The sequence below is a fragment of the Otolemur garnettii genome, unplaced genomic scaffold, assembly GCF_000181295.1.
Source record: "Otolemur garnettii isolate 467f Iridium unplaced genomic scaffold, OtoGar3 scaffold00049, whole genome shotgun sequence".
NCBI classification, from domain to species: domain Eukaryota; kingdom Metazoa; phylum Chordata; class Mammalia; order Primates; family Galagidae; genus Otolemur; species Otolemur garnettii.
This window is the reverse complement of record NW_003852444.1, coordinates 5,079,225-5,091,568: the sequence shown is the minus strand read 5'-3', so window position 1 is coordinate 5,091,568 and position 12,344 is coordinate 5,079,225. Positions and strand designations below refer to the sequence as shown.

General features: G+C 47.3%; 1 protein-coding gene across 4 annotated transcripts in view; it reads right to left on the bottom strand.

Moving 5' to 3' along the window:
• HIPK2 (homeodomain interacting protein kinase 2) overlaps positions 1 to 11,224 on the bottom strand; it is a 138,511-nt gene extending 127,287 nt beyond the window's left edge. For all 4 annotated transcript variants that reach the window (XM_003791572.3, XM_012806288.2, XM_012806289.2 and 1 more), the window contains exons 1-2: positions 10,537 to 11,224; positions 7,978 to 9,061 (exon numbers count right to left, since the gene is read on the bottom strand). In XM_003791572.3, coding sequence (XP_003791620.2) covers positions 7,978 to 9,061; positions 10,537 to 10,603 — 1,151 coding nt within the window. In that variant the 5' untranslated portion in view covers positions 10,604 to 11,224. The remainder of the gene's footprint in view (positions 1 to 7,977; positions 9,062 to 10,536) is intronic.
• Between the last annotated feature and the right edge of the window lie 1,120 nt (positions 11,225 to 12,344).

The following is a 12,344-nucleotide window of genomic DNA, read 5'->3' as shown; positions in this document are numbered from 1 at the left end:
GAATGTGTGCATGCGTGTCCTTGCATGAACACGCATGCTTATTGCAGGAGTCTGTGTCTCCCTCCACACGTGGGCACCTGTGCACATCAGCATCTCTACATGGAGGGTTGAGCGTCAGCTTCTCTGCCACCAAGGTTCTCACAGCACACCCAGTCTGCATGCCATGTACAGGCCTAAACTGTGTCAGCCAGGATTTGGAGGCGGGGGGAGGCTTCTACACTGCTGGGGGAATGAAAAGTAGTGCAGCCTCCATGGAAATTAGCATGGAGATTCTTAAAGAGCTGAGAATGGAGCCACCACGTGATCCATCCAGCAACCCCACCACTGGGCTATCTACCCAAAGGAAAAGGAATCAATCTATTAAAAACATACCTGTACCCCTATGCTGATGGCAGTACATGATGGGATACTACTCAGCCAGAAGGAAGGATGGAATCTTTTGTCTTTTGCAGCAGCATGGACGGAACTGGGGGCTGTTACCTTCACTCAGACACAGGAGACAAACACCGCATGTTCTCACTTATGAGCAGGAGCTAAATTAACGTACCCATGGAAGCAGAGTGTGGAATGATGGACAGTGCAGACTTGGAGGGGTTAGGATGAGGCGGGGAGATAGGAGGCTGCTTGGGAGGCACAACATGGTGCTGCTTCAGGGTTGTAAGCACCGAAGGCCCTGACTTCACCTCCGTGCAATATATCAGTGTAGCAGAACGGCCTTGCACCCCATAAAAATCAATGGAAAAAGAAATTGTGTTCCCTGAGTCTGTGTGTGTGAAGAGGGATGGCAGTACGTGGGCAGAGATTTACTCAGATACACATAGAGCATCCCGCTTCAATATCTGTGTACTTATTAATAATTATTAAAAAAATTATTAAGAGAAAATTTTAATTTCAAAGTATTTCACCATATAGCCGAAGGTCCCAGAAATGAATAAGGGAAAACTGGAGATAACTGAACAGCCTAGATAACTTATTAGTTCTTCTCTGCAGAAAAGCCGCCGCAACCCTCAAAAGCTTTTACATACGGATTTATAACAAGTCTCCCCGGGCAAATGAGATTGTCAGTGGGTTGAATATTTCACTTAATATCTTCAAGTGTGAACTAGAACCTTCTCCTGTTGTTTCTATTAGTAATAAAAGACAAATTAATTTTAAAAGTTCTTGCCTACGAAGTAGTTGCCTTCAGAGCTCCTCTTTTCAATCAAACCCACTTCTTCCTAGTCAGTCACTTTTTACATGCTGTAATCTGCACAAGCTATGCAATTTCTGAGACGGCTTACATTTACGACTTTATAAATCTATGCCCCTTTTTTTTGAAGTGGCTTGTATTTGCAGCCCAGAATATGACATTTCAGAATATGCCCTGGTGTCTGTTGATGGGAAGATTGTGGAGGGTTCCCAGTTTGGGCTACTGAGGCCAAGGTCAGACAGAAGAGAAGACTGCTCCCTGGCCACAGACTGACCACAACTCTGGCCAGCCACCTTGTAAACACAGACCCCCCTGGTCAAAATGGGATCCAGATGGAGGAGCATGGATGGCTCACAGCGGATGTCCTACTGACTGTGCTCAGTGGAACACAATTAGCTGGGGGCAGGCCCGGGACTGGAGTTCAGTCTCTCATTTCCCTGTCCTGAGCTTACTTCCTCCCAGCAGAGGTGGAATTCGAAACCAGGTTCTATTTCATTATAAAAGACCAGGGTTGCAGGACTGTGCCTTAGAAGAGCACCAGTCATAAAGCAAAAGAAAGCAAAACAAACAAAAACTATTCAAGTCAGAGTATCAGAGTATAATGGGGGGTGTACCCCATTATAATCTAGGGCTTCTTCCCTTTATTCCTGAATAACTACACTTGTCTCCTAGCTTGTGGCTCTTCCCACACTTTTTTTCTCCATTCCCAATTGATTTATACCACCATTAATTTCATTAAATTGCTTCTTTAAGAACTCATATAATGACTACCAACATGGGCACTTAGACTAAATCAAGCCCTAAAGTCTGTATTTAAAATTCTCCGTTATCAGATCTCACTCACCCAACCATTACTTTCCAGCACAGGCCTCTTACCCTGTGTAGGTGTCACTGTCATTTCTCCCATCCTCATTTATTGGCTATAATGTCTGTGGATTCCAGCCTTCACCCAGCCCCTGCCCCCATTACACATCGAGACCTCCCTCAAGATTCCTTCACTACAGCTCTAGTTCTAGAAACCCTCCCTATTGGTCAGGTGCAGTGGCTCACACCTGTAATCCTAGTGATACTAGAAAAGTGGCACCCCAGCCAGCTCAGCCAAGCAGGGCCTGGGGGACCTGCCACTTCTGTCTTGGTGGCAGCAGCCGGTAAAGGAACCAGTAGGCTTTCCCCCACCAGGGGCTCCAGCAAGCAGGGGCGCTTTCCCCCACCAGGGGCTCCAGTAGAGCTGCGCTAGAGGACCTGCCCATTAGGGGAAAACACTGGTGCATCCCTGATTGGTCCATTTTCAATCCTGCTCCTGATTGGTCTATTTTATAGACCAATCACAGCTAAGCTCTCAGCTCATTGGACAATTACCCCTATATAAGACCCCTGAGCAGAGAGCCTAGTGGCAGATCATCACAGATCATCAAGGAAGAGAGAGCAGAAGAGCAAGACTTCAGCAGACTGTCGCAGACCTCTGAGGGAGAAAGAGGAAGAGCTGTAACACTTATACCCTGCTCTGTAAGGAAGTTTGGCTCTTTGTAAGAGCTGTGACACTTTAAAACCTATCTTAGCCTGCTCTATAAGGTTTGGCTCTTTGTAAGAGCTGTAATAATACCTCTGTAAATAAAACCTAACTTACTGTCCATCCTGTGGTCCATCAATTCATTCATCAAATAGCCGAGACCAAGAGCCTGGAAATCCAAAGTCAAAAACCCAGTATCACTAGCACTTTGGGAGGACGAGGCAGGTGGGTCACTTGAACTTAGGCGTTTGAGACCAGCCTAATCAAGACTGGGACTCCATCTCTACTAAAAATAGAAAAAAAACTAGGCATGCGTCATGGCAGGCACCTGTAGTCCCCACTAACTGGGAGGCTGAGGCAAGAGGATCACTTGAACCCAGGAGTTTGAGGTTGCTGTGAGCTAGGCTGAAGCCTGGGCAACAGAATGACACTCTGTCAAAAAAAAAAAAAAAAAAAAGAAAAGAAAAAAAAACAGAAAGAAACCTCCCTATTAACCTGCCTTGCAAAATCTTTCTTGACTTTGAATTTCTAGAACTGGTTTTGCTCATCACGGTTTCCCTAGAGTCTGGCACATAGTAGGCTTGCACATAAATACCTGTTAAATGACCAAACATTTGCAATATCAGAACATCAGAATTACACTCTGGGCAGCTGGTTCATGTCTTCCATCTCCTCAAAGAGACTATGACCACCTCAAGATTAGTGATCACGCTTCCCTTCTGTCCTCTTAACTACATACTGTGTACCCAATGAATGGTCCATAAATTCAAACATTCAAGTGTCCAAAAAAAGTCTAGGCAAGGATATTTGAAACAGCCTAGAGCAAAAACAAACAAAAAAAATCTACATATTTTAATCACTGACTAACCTTTGCCTGAATGACGCGTCTTTTTGTTTGTGTTTTTCCCGGAGTAGAATTTAATATTTGGTCTTTTTTTAGATTGCTGGTTCTGCTGATGGTGGAAACACCCCAGCACCAATTTACTGGTTGCTCCAAAAACAAAAACAAAAACTGGCAGCATTGTGGAATTGATGAGGGAAATGGCAGAGACTTTCAAGGTGAGGTAACACAAGTAAACAGGGTTACCTGCAGCTCAGTTCCTTTGGGTGTGAATACCTGAAAGGTGACACCATTAAGGAAATCCCTTTCTCCCCCCAGCTGACTTTCAAGGAGTGGTCATCAGACTAGCACTTGTCGCCTGCAGGTCCTAGAGGCTGACCTTGGTGGGGAGTAGACATTTCCTTCCAGGGCACCCTGGTGCAGCAGGCTCAGGATGGAAATTCAGGAATGCAGCAGAAATCGGTTCAGAAATCTGTTCTTAACAACCTCTCCCAAGTACAATAAAGCTTCAGAACCAGGGCAGCTGACAGTTAACTATGTAACTGACCTTCAAGCTGGAAGGTCAAGTTGGAAGGAGATATCCCTGCATCAGACTCAAAAAAAATTTAAAAAGCAGCCTTTGTTTCCTGAAGAACACTACATCAGGCTTGCCTCACAGAATCTGATGGCCACCTCATCCAAACAAATGCCTAATGGCTGTGGGAGCAGTTGGCTCTGGGGATACCACCTCCTTTTTCACGTCTTGCAGGCTGAGGATGGTGACATCTCTGCGTCATACTGGTTCTTTGTCACTAGGTGGGATGGTGGGAGGAGACACTTAATACAGTCCCATTTAAAAATGACAGAGGGACATGTAAGTGTTCTCCCCTTTGAAAGTGAGATGTCCCCAGTGGATAATGGGCCCAGCTCACACACAGGGGCCCTGGGGAAAGACACGCCCCGCAGGACAAAGGCCAAACCCACAGGCCCTGCCCAAAGACTGATCTGTAGCATGTGGCAGCTTCCCTATCCCGGCAGCTCAAACACGCAGAAGTTCTCTCCAGATGCAGCTGAAAGCCTTTTCTTTGTGGGACGTGGGCCTTAACAATGGACAATTAAAGAGCTTTTCTTGCCCCTTCTCCCCTAATAAGAGGTGAGTAATCTGGAAAACCAACTTCATAAATGTAGCACAGAGCTGGCGGTTTCCCTACACCCAGGACTAACAGACAGGAGCCAAAGACTTCTCCAAAACCTGAGCTCATCCGCTGGCATATGGTGGCAAACTACTACAGGACTCAGATGAGATCTGGGGGAGAAACAGGACACTGCCACCAATTTAGAAATGATGCCTCATTTCAGGCAGAAGAACCAGGCTGCCTTTCTGTTGACTACTCTTGAAACTAGAGCTGGGCATGGGGAGATTGACCACAAGGACTCGAAGGCCAAAGGGACCATGGAGAGGGGGAAGAGGTCAACTTGCTCAGAATCTTAGGCAATGGTGACTTAAGGGGAAAGTGAGGACTTGCACATCCGGAGGGTGGGGGGTGAATGGGCCTGATGAAGTGGACGGTAGGGGCAGAGAACACCAGCCTATGACATCCCCTGCAGGCATCTAAGAGCAGAATCTGGCCCACAGAGCCTGGGCAGGAGAGGACCACTGGGAGTCCTCCAGCTCTCACAGACAAACTTCTGCTGTAGTCCCCAGACTTCCTGAGCCAGAGTCCTTGATTTTGTGACCTCGATCTCCCCAGCACTAGGCAAGAAAGCAAAAACCGCACAGTCCATTGGGGGTAGGAGTGTATCAGGAAGTGTCACATGGGCACAAGAAGGTGAGAATACTAAACGGCTTAAGAATCCCAAATTCAGCTTGCTTGATTCATCAGGTTTTATTCTAAGGATGCACTGCCTTTTAAACACAGCTTTAAAAAGTCTTTTTATAAGTTGGCATATTCAATTTTATTACTACTACTTATTTATTTGAGACAGTCTCACTGTGTTGCCCCCAGCTAGAATGCCTTGGCTTCATGGCTCACTGCAACTTCAAACTCCCGGATTTGGGTGATTCTCTTGCCTTCGCCTCCTGAGTAGCTGGCACTACAGGTGCTCACCATGATGCCCAGCTAATTTTTCTATTTTTAGTAGAGGTGGGGGTCTTGCTGTTGGTCAGGTTGGTCTCAAACTCCTGAGCTCAAGCAATCCACCTGCCTCGGCCTATCAGAGTGCTAGGAGACACGCTCAATGTTAGCAAACTTTAATCACACTGGTATCTGTTAACTAAAAACAGAAGTTAACTAAATAATAAAAGCCCAAATAGCCAAGTCAGGAGAGTTCACTCTAAATCCAGGCAAAGAAATAGCCTTTGGCATGCAAAACTTATAAACCTGAACATGATGTGACAATAGCAGTTCCCAGGTGTAGTGAGTGGAGAGCTCCCCAGAGCCCCAGCCACCCCTCAGGTAGGCTAGTAACACCAGATCTGGTTTGCAAAGAAGGCCCGGGCACTGTCTACAGAGAACAGGTGTCTATATCTGGCATTCAACTACTGTCCTTCTGCTCTGGACAAAGATGGTACCCACCCTCCAGGGGACTCCAGCCCGGGGCTCATAAGGACAGGAAGCAGACTGCACAGGCTTGGGAGGGAGTGAGCAGTAGACCCCCACCTCCTGCAGCCTGGCAGCGAGGGCAGAGGCCAGTGGAGACTCTTCCTGAGATGGGGGAGCTGCACACACCTCAGAATTCAGCAGAAAAGGAATAGCTGGGGCAGGGCAAAGTTAACAGGCTAGTGAAGAGCTGCACTAACTCAGGAAACACTTCCTAAAGGGAGGTGCAGGAGGAAGAGAGGGAAGATGAAAGGAGACAGGGAGGTCAGCAGGCACTTGGGGACCTTGGAGTGGCTCTCCCAGGCCATGAGGGCAGCCGGCCGAGGGATGGGACGAGAAGCCTAGAGACTGGACGGTGCGAGGAGACTTCTGACAGTTCTGCGGGGGTCAGGCTGGGGCCAGCAGATGGGAAGCCAAGCACAGGGAAGCCGGTGGAGGTGGGCCTCAGGAATGGGCATCAGGTCAGCTGTGTCCACTTGGCTCTAGCACACTTTCCAGCCTTTCTCTGTGGCCTTGAAAGAAGCATGGAGAAGGCACATCCACGATGGGGGCGTCAGGGCAGAAGGCCTCAGGCAAGTCAACCCCTTAAATGTATACGTGTTCTACCTTCTCATGCTGGTTTGAGTTTTGCTTCTTGCCAGCTACCATTTTCACTTAACTGTTCAATGTTAACTCAGACATGACCCACCATGATTTCCACAAAACTGACTCTCGCTTCCCATTTCTATCACCTCTGTCCCATGCACCTGCCACAGGCTGGCTCGGCATGAAGCACCTGAACCATGTCACGGCACTTGATCGCCCGACTGGCCACGAGGCTGCTGAGAGGGTTTCCTCCAGTTTATGGGTTAGGAAATGAAGCCACAGAGAAATAAGGTAGCTGGCCCAGGTCACACAGTTAAGTGAGCAAGAGATCAGGTTCAACCCTGGATTTTCTTGACCCCAGAGCAAGTACTCTCATCTTGGCCCCATGAGAGCAAGAGTTCCTACCCTGACTGCACTCTGGGGTCCCCTAGGAATGCTGCCAGGGCCTCCAGGATGCCAAAGGCCTTGTCTATAGCCCCGTACCTACTAGCACTGTGCCTGGCACATGTTGGAAGTGAAATAACTGCTCGTAGAGTGACTGAACATGTGCACGAATGGCTGGGTACTTCAGGCTTCCCTACCAGGGCCACTACAATTCTTCCATCATCCTGGCCCAAAGCCTGAAGTTGTCTCACCAAGGCAGCGAGGTAACTGGCCCCCAGGCTATAGTCTCTCCTTCCTCCAGCCCCTTTCCACATGGATGTGCAAGGAATCATCGCAGAACATCACTTTCATCCTGTCACCCTGTGTTCAGAGTTTCCAGTCCTGGCTCCAGGTTCAAGGGTACAGCTGCAATTCTTTTGTATTTAAGACGCCCAATCACCTGGTGCTAACCCACCCTTTCAGTCACATCTCCAACTACACATGTTCTGTCCTGGCCAGGTGGGTGTTCTCCCTGTCTCCTGCACGAGTCTCACACATTCCCACCAGCGTGACTGTGGACAGCAGGTCCCTCTCTCCTCCTCCTGTCTGGACCCCACCTGCTCATGAAGACCAAACTCCTCTGCTCAGCCTCTGCTCTGCATCCAGTTCCCGGGCGGCCCTTCCAACCCTGAACATGTGTACCACGAATCTTACTTGCCTCTGTCCTTGTATGGCTCTTAATTGTCACTCGCAATATGCACATGTCCTAATTTCCCAACTACGTTAAGGTCATTTGAGGGCAGCAGCTGCTGGCATTTAATTGTACCTTCCCACAGTGAGTAACACTGCGCACTCCCTGTGAGTGCTGCTGGGCACTCAGCAGCTCCTGACTCGGTGCAGACGGTCTTACCTATAGTATCTGGACTGCAAGTAGGTGGAACACACAGCCTTGGACACATGACTGGCCGAACCAAAGTCGATGACTTTTACTCTGTACGGCTGCCTGGATGGGTCCACCAACATGATGTTCTCTGGTTTGAGGTCAGCGTGGATAAGACCGAGGCTTTTGAGTTTCATCAGGGCTGTGGCTACCTGCTGGAGGACTGGGCGAATGTATTTGAGGGGCAAGGGGCTAAACTTGTTCTGCTTCAGAAAGTCATAGAGGTTCTGCTCCAACATCTCGAAGACCAAGCACGTGTGGTTCTTGTGCTGGAAGCACTCATAGGCCCGGACAAAGTTGTAGTCGTCGGCGCTCTCCGTGCTCAGCCGGGCCAGGATGCTGACTTCGATCTGACCCTGCCGGGCATATGATGGGTGGTTCTTCAGGATCTTGATGGCCACAATTTCATTGGTGCCCCGTTTCCAGCACTTGACCACTTGCCCAAACGTCCCTCGGCCCAAGAACTCTAGAACCTCATACGTGTTGGTCATGGAGCACAGCACTTCATGCTGGACCAGCTGATAGTCTCCTTCGCTGTTGGAGCCGCTGTTCTTGGAGGTGGCAGTTGACGTGGTGGCAGTGGCGACAGTGGCCCCGCTTGCATTGTTCTGAATCATGGGTGGATGCTCCTCGATGATCTGCACGCTGCTCGTGTTCTCAATCTCCTCACTCTTACGCTTGAGTCCGCATTTTTGGTAGGTATCAAGAAGGCTCACAGTGCTTCGACGCATTAGGTTGTGTGGTCCGCCGAGGACCTGCCCGGTGACGGAAGTGCTGCTTGCTGATGTTACGACGATGTGCCCAGTGCTTCCTGGGAAGATGATGGTCTGCTCGTAAGGTAGGCTTGGGTTTGGGATCGGCAAGGAGGTGCTGACGGTTGTGGTGGCTGGCTGCGACGGCGCTACGTTCTTACTCTGGCTGTACACTTTGCTGTGGGAGCCGTACCCAGTCATGTCCCAGTTGGAACTCGGCTCCACTTTCAGTTTCTTCACACTACAGAAGGCACTTGATTGAAGGGTGTGAGGGGAGAAAACTTGCACATGTGAGGCCATACCTGTAAGAAAGGGAAAAGGAAAAGTAAATACTTGAGTCACCTTTGTGTAAACACACTCAACAGACCCATCTCAGCTCTATCAGCGGTGGTGTGGGTCATACAGAATGTTTTCCTCTGTTTTCCTCCCACTTCAGAACAAGGTTGGAATAATGAATGTGTCTATTCAGGAGTGTATTCTGGTCACTTGGTTTGTGGAACCAGGAGGTCCCAGTGTCCCTCCTGCCACTGTCAGAAGGGTGGGAGACTTGGCAGAGCCAGGAACACAGTCAAGACTCAGTGCCTGTAGCCAGTGGTTACGGTGCCGGCCACATACACCAGGGCTGGTGGGTTTGAACCTGGCCTGGGCCTGCTAAATAACAATGACAACTACAACAATAAAAAAAAAAAATAGCCAGGCATTATGGTGGGCATCTGTAGTCCTAGCTACTTGGGAGGCTGAGGTAAGAGAATCACTTAAGCTGAAGAGTTTGAGGTTGCTGTGAGCTGTGATGCCAGAGCACTCTACAGAGGGTGGCATATAGTGAGACTATCTCCAAAATGAATAAATAAATAAAACCACTTTAAAATAAAAAAATTTATAAAAAAAAAAAAGGACTCAGATACAGAATGAGAATGTCAGGCCCTCGTTCATGGCTTAATTTTTTATTCACATTGTTTGTGACAGAAATGAATTCTTCCTCAATTCTCACCAGGCTGCACCCTGCTAAAACTGAAGACTGTACCAGGCAGCCCCTGTAACTGTTAGGTCCTGAGCTGACCTGCAGGGTCAGCTCAGCCTCATCGACAGACCCTGTCAGGTTCACTGGTTTGAGGAAATGTCTTCCCACAGACGCCTCATCATGGGGCCACTCATGATTTTCTGGATTCCCAACAAACCATAATTATTGCCTTAAATGAATTCTGTTCACTTAAGTTGTATGGATGAGGAGCTGCTCGGCTGTTTTTCATTTAGATACAGTATAACATTCTCATCAGCCTTTTTGTAGGGGAGTGGGAAGTCCAATTCGTAGGCTTTATTCACTCACTTCTACTAAATTTATACATCAACACATCTCTTGAGAAAGAACTATTATTTCATACCAACATCTCATACACAGTTTAGATAAGTGCAGAAATCTGTAAGACCATTACTTGGAATAGTTAAACAATTTGTGATTACGATGGTACTAGAAACAAAAATTGACAGAAACTATATTAAGAAAAAATAATAAAGAGATGAAGGAGGCCAAGTCCTTAAAACATAAAAGTAGAAACTGACACTTTCTGTCTTCCACACTGCAGTGAACAAACATTTCTTTAAGAAGCACACAGAAAAGTGGGGCTTGGTTAATAGCCCTGGTGCTTAGCCCTGGTGCTTAGCCAACCTAGTATTTGCCTTTTTGAGCCCCTATCAGTTCCTAGAGGGGTTATTCAATACCTTCCTTTTTACCGATCAACCATCACCCTAGCCTACCCTCTATCAGTAGAGGACCCACCTTCCACTTTGTCCAGAAGACAGAAGTCAGCCTTACTTTTCTCCTTTAGTTGCTTCATTTCAAACATTCCTGAACCTACATTGATCCTCCACTCTTTGTTCCTTCTCTCTAGTCTCAGGGAATGAGATGTTTCTCTTTTCTAATACTAAGAAAGTTCCTGCTATTCTCATGAACCATAATCTCCCATTTTCTCTTTAACCTGCTTCCTCCACCATTCTTTTGCCACTTTCAATTTCTCCCTGTTCCCTGGATCCAAGTTTATAGTAGGTACTTTACAAGTAAAGTTGGCCAAACACATCAGCAACTTGGTCTTTCCCTTCTGCCTTCACACGAGTGTGTACCACAGTCTCCCAACCAGGAAGGCAAGAGGAGTGACAGCCACATCCCTCCTCCCCAGTCTTTCCCTCTTCTCACCTGCAATCAACCGGCTGTACTCCCTTTTCTACAAAGCTCAGGTCTAAATCCATCTCCCCCCTCACTCATGCACTACAGGCCTGTGTTTTTCTTAAAGGTAAATGACTTCCTAATTGCCTAATCCCGTGGCCTTTTTTCAGCGCCTGTTCTCCTTAACCTCCCTGCAACATCTGATACCAATGACCACGACTTCCTTCTTGATGGTCTTATCTGGACCTGTGTGAATCTGTAACCTCCTCCTCCCGAGTCTGATTGCGCACAGCGATCAGGCGGTTCCTCTTCCTCTTCCCCCTCTAAAGTGTTGGCATCGCCAATGTTTCGACTCTGTTCTCTCTGGAAGGAAGGTACCATCCATTCAGGCAGTTTAAGCGGCCGTCTTATGCGGGTGCCTCCCACGTGTTTATCACAGGCCCGCTCTCCCTCATACGTTGCAGTAATGTATTTTCTGCCTCCTGCTGCAACATCAGAGATGATCTCCCAAAGATGAATTCTTTGTCTTTTCCTAAAAAATCTAGCTATCTCGTCTTCCATTCTAATGTTCATTAAATAGTCTTCTAGTCACTTGATTCCAAAACTGTGGATTATGTATGATCTTAATTATTCTTTCCATCCATAGACAAAGAAATACTGAGTCTGATTAACATCTCCTTCCCTAAAACAGGGGCACCCAACCATTTTTTTTCCTCTGCTATACATTGGAAGAATAAGAATTGTCTTGAACCGCACAGTAAATACACAAATACTAAAGCTGATTAGCAAAAACAGTCCGTGCATACTTTTCATGATATCTGACACAGCAGATAAGCAAAAGAAGTCCTCATAAAATCAGCATGTGGCTTACAGACCAGAGGTTGGACATCCTTGTCCTAAAACATCTCTTGCATCTAACTCTGTATTTCTGTTTTTGCTGCCATTTCCATAATTAAAACATTGATCACTTTCTAGTAGGACTAAAGCAAATACAGACATCTGGTCTACCTGGGCATTCTATTACCTGTTAATTTACCTATGTTCAGCCATCAGATTAATCTCCCTAAAACACCCCTAAGCCTGTCAGTCTTCCGCCCAAAAAACTTCCAAAGGCTCCTTAGTATCTAGGAGGCAAAGTTAAGGACTCAAATCAATACCTGTACACTAATAATTTGATTCTAACTATCTCATTAGCTTCAGCTTTATTTATCTTCCTAAGCCCTCAACTTTAATCAACTCACTGTTTCTAGAATGTCTCTTACGCTTCCTCTCTTCACATTCTTATACTGTTCCCCATCTGGCAAGCCTCACTGCTTCTCTCAACTTACCCCAGGACCAGCCAGTGTAGACTCCTCTCTTGCCAGACCACTCCAGCCTGCAGGGATCTTTCCTACATCTCTGTTCCTACGGCACTTAACCATAGG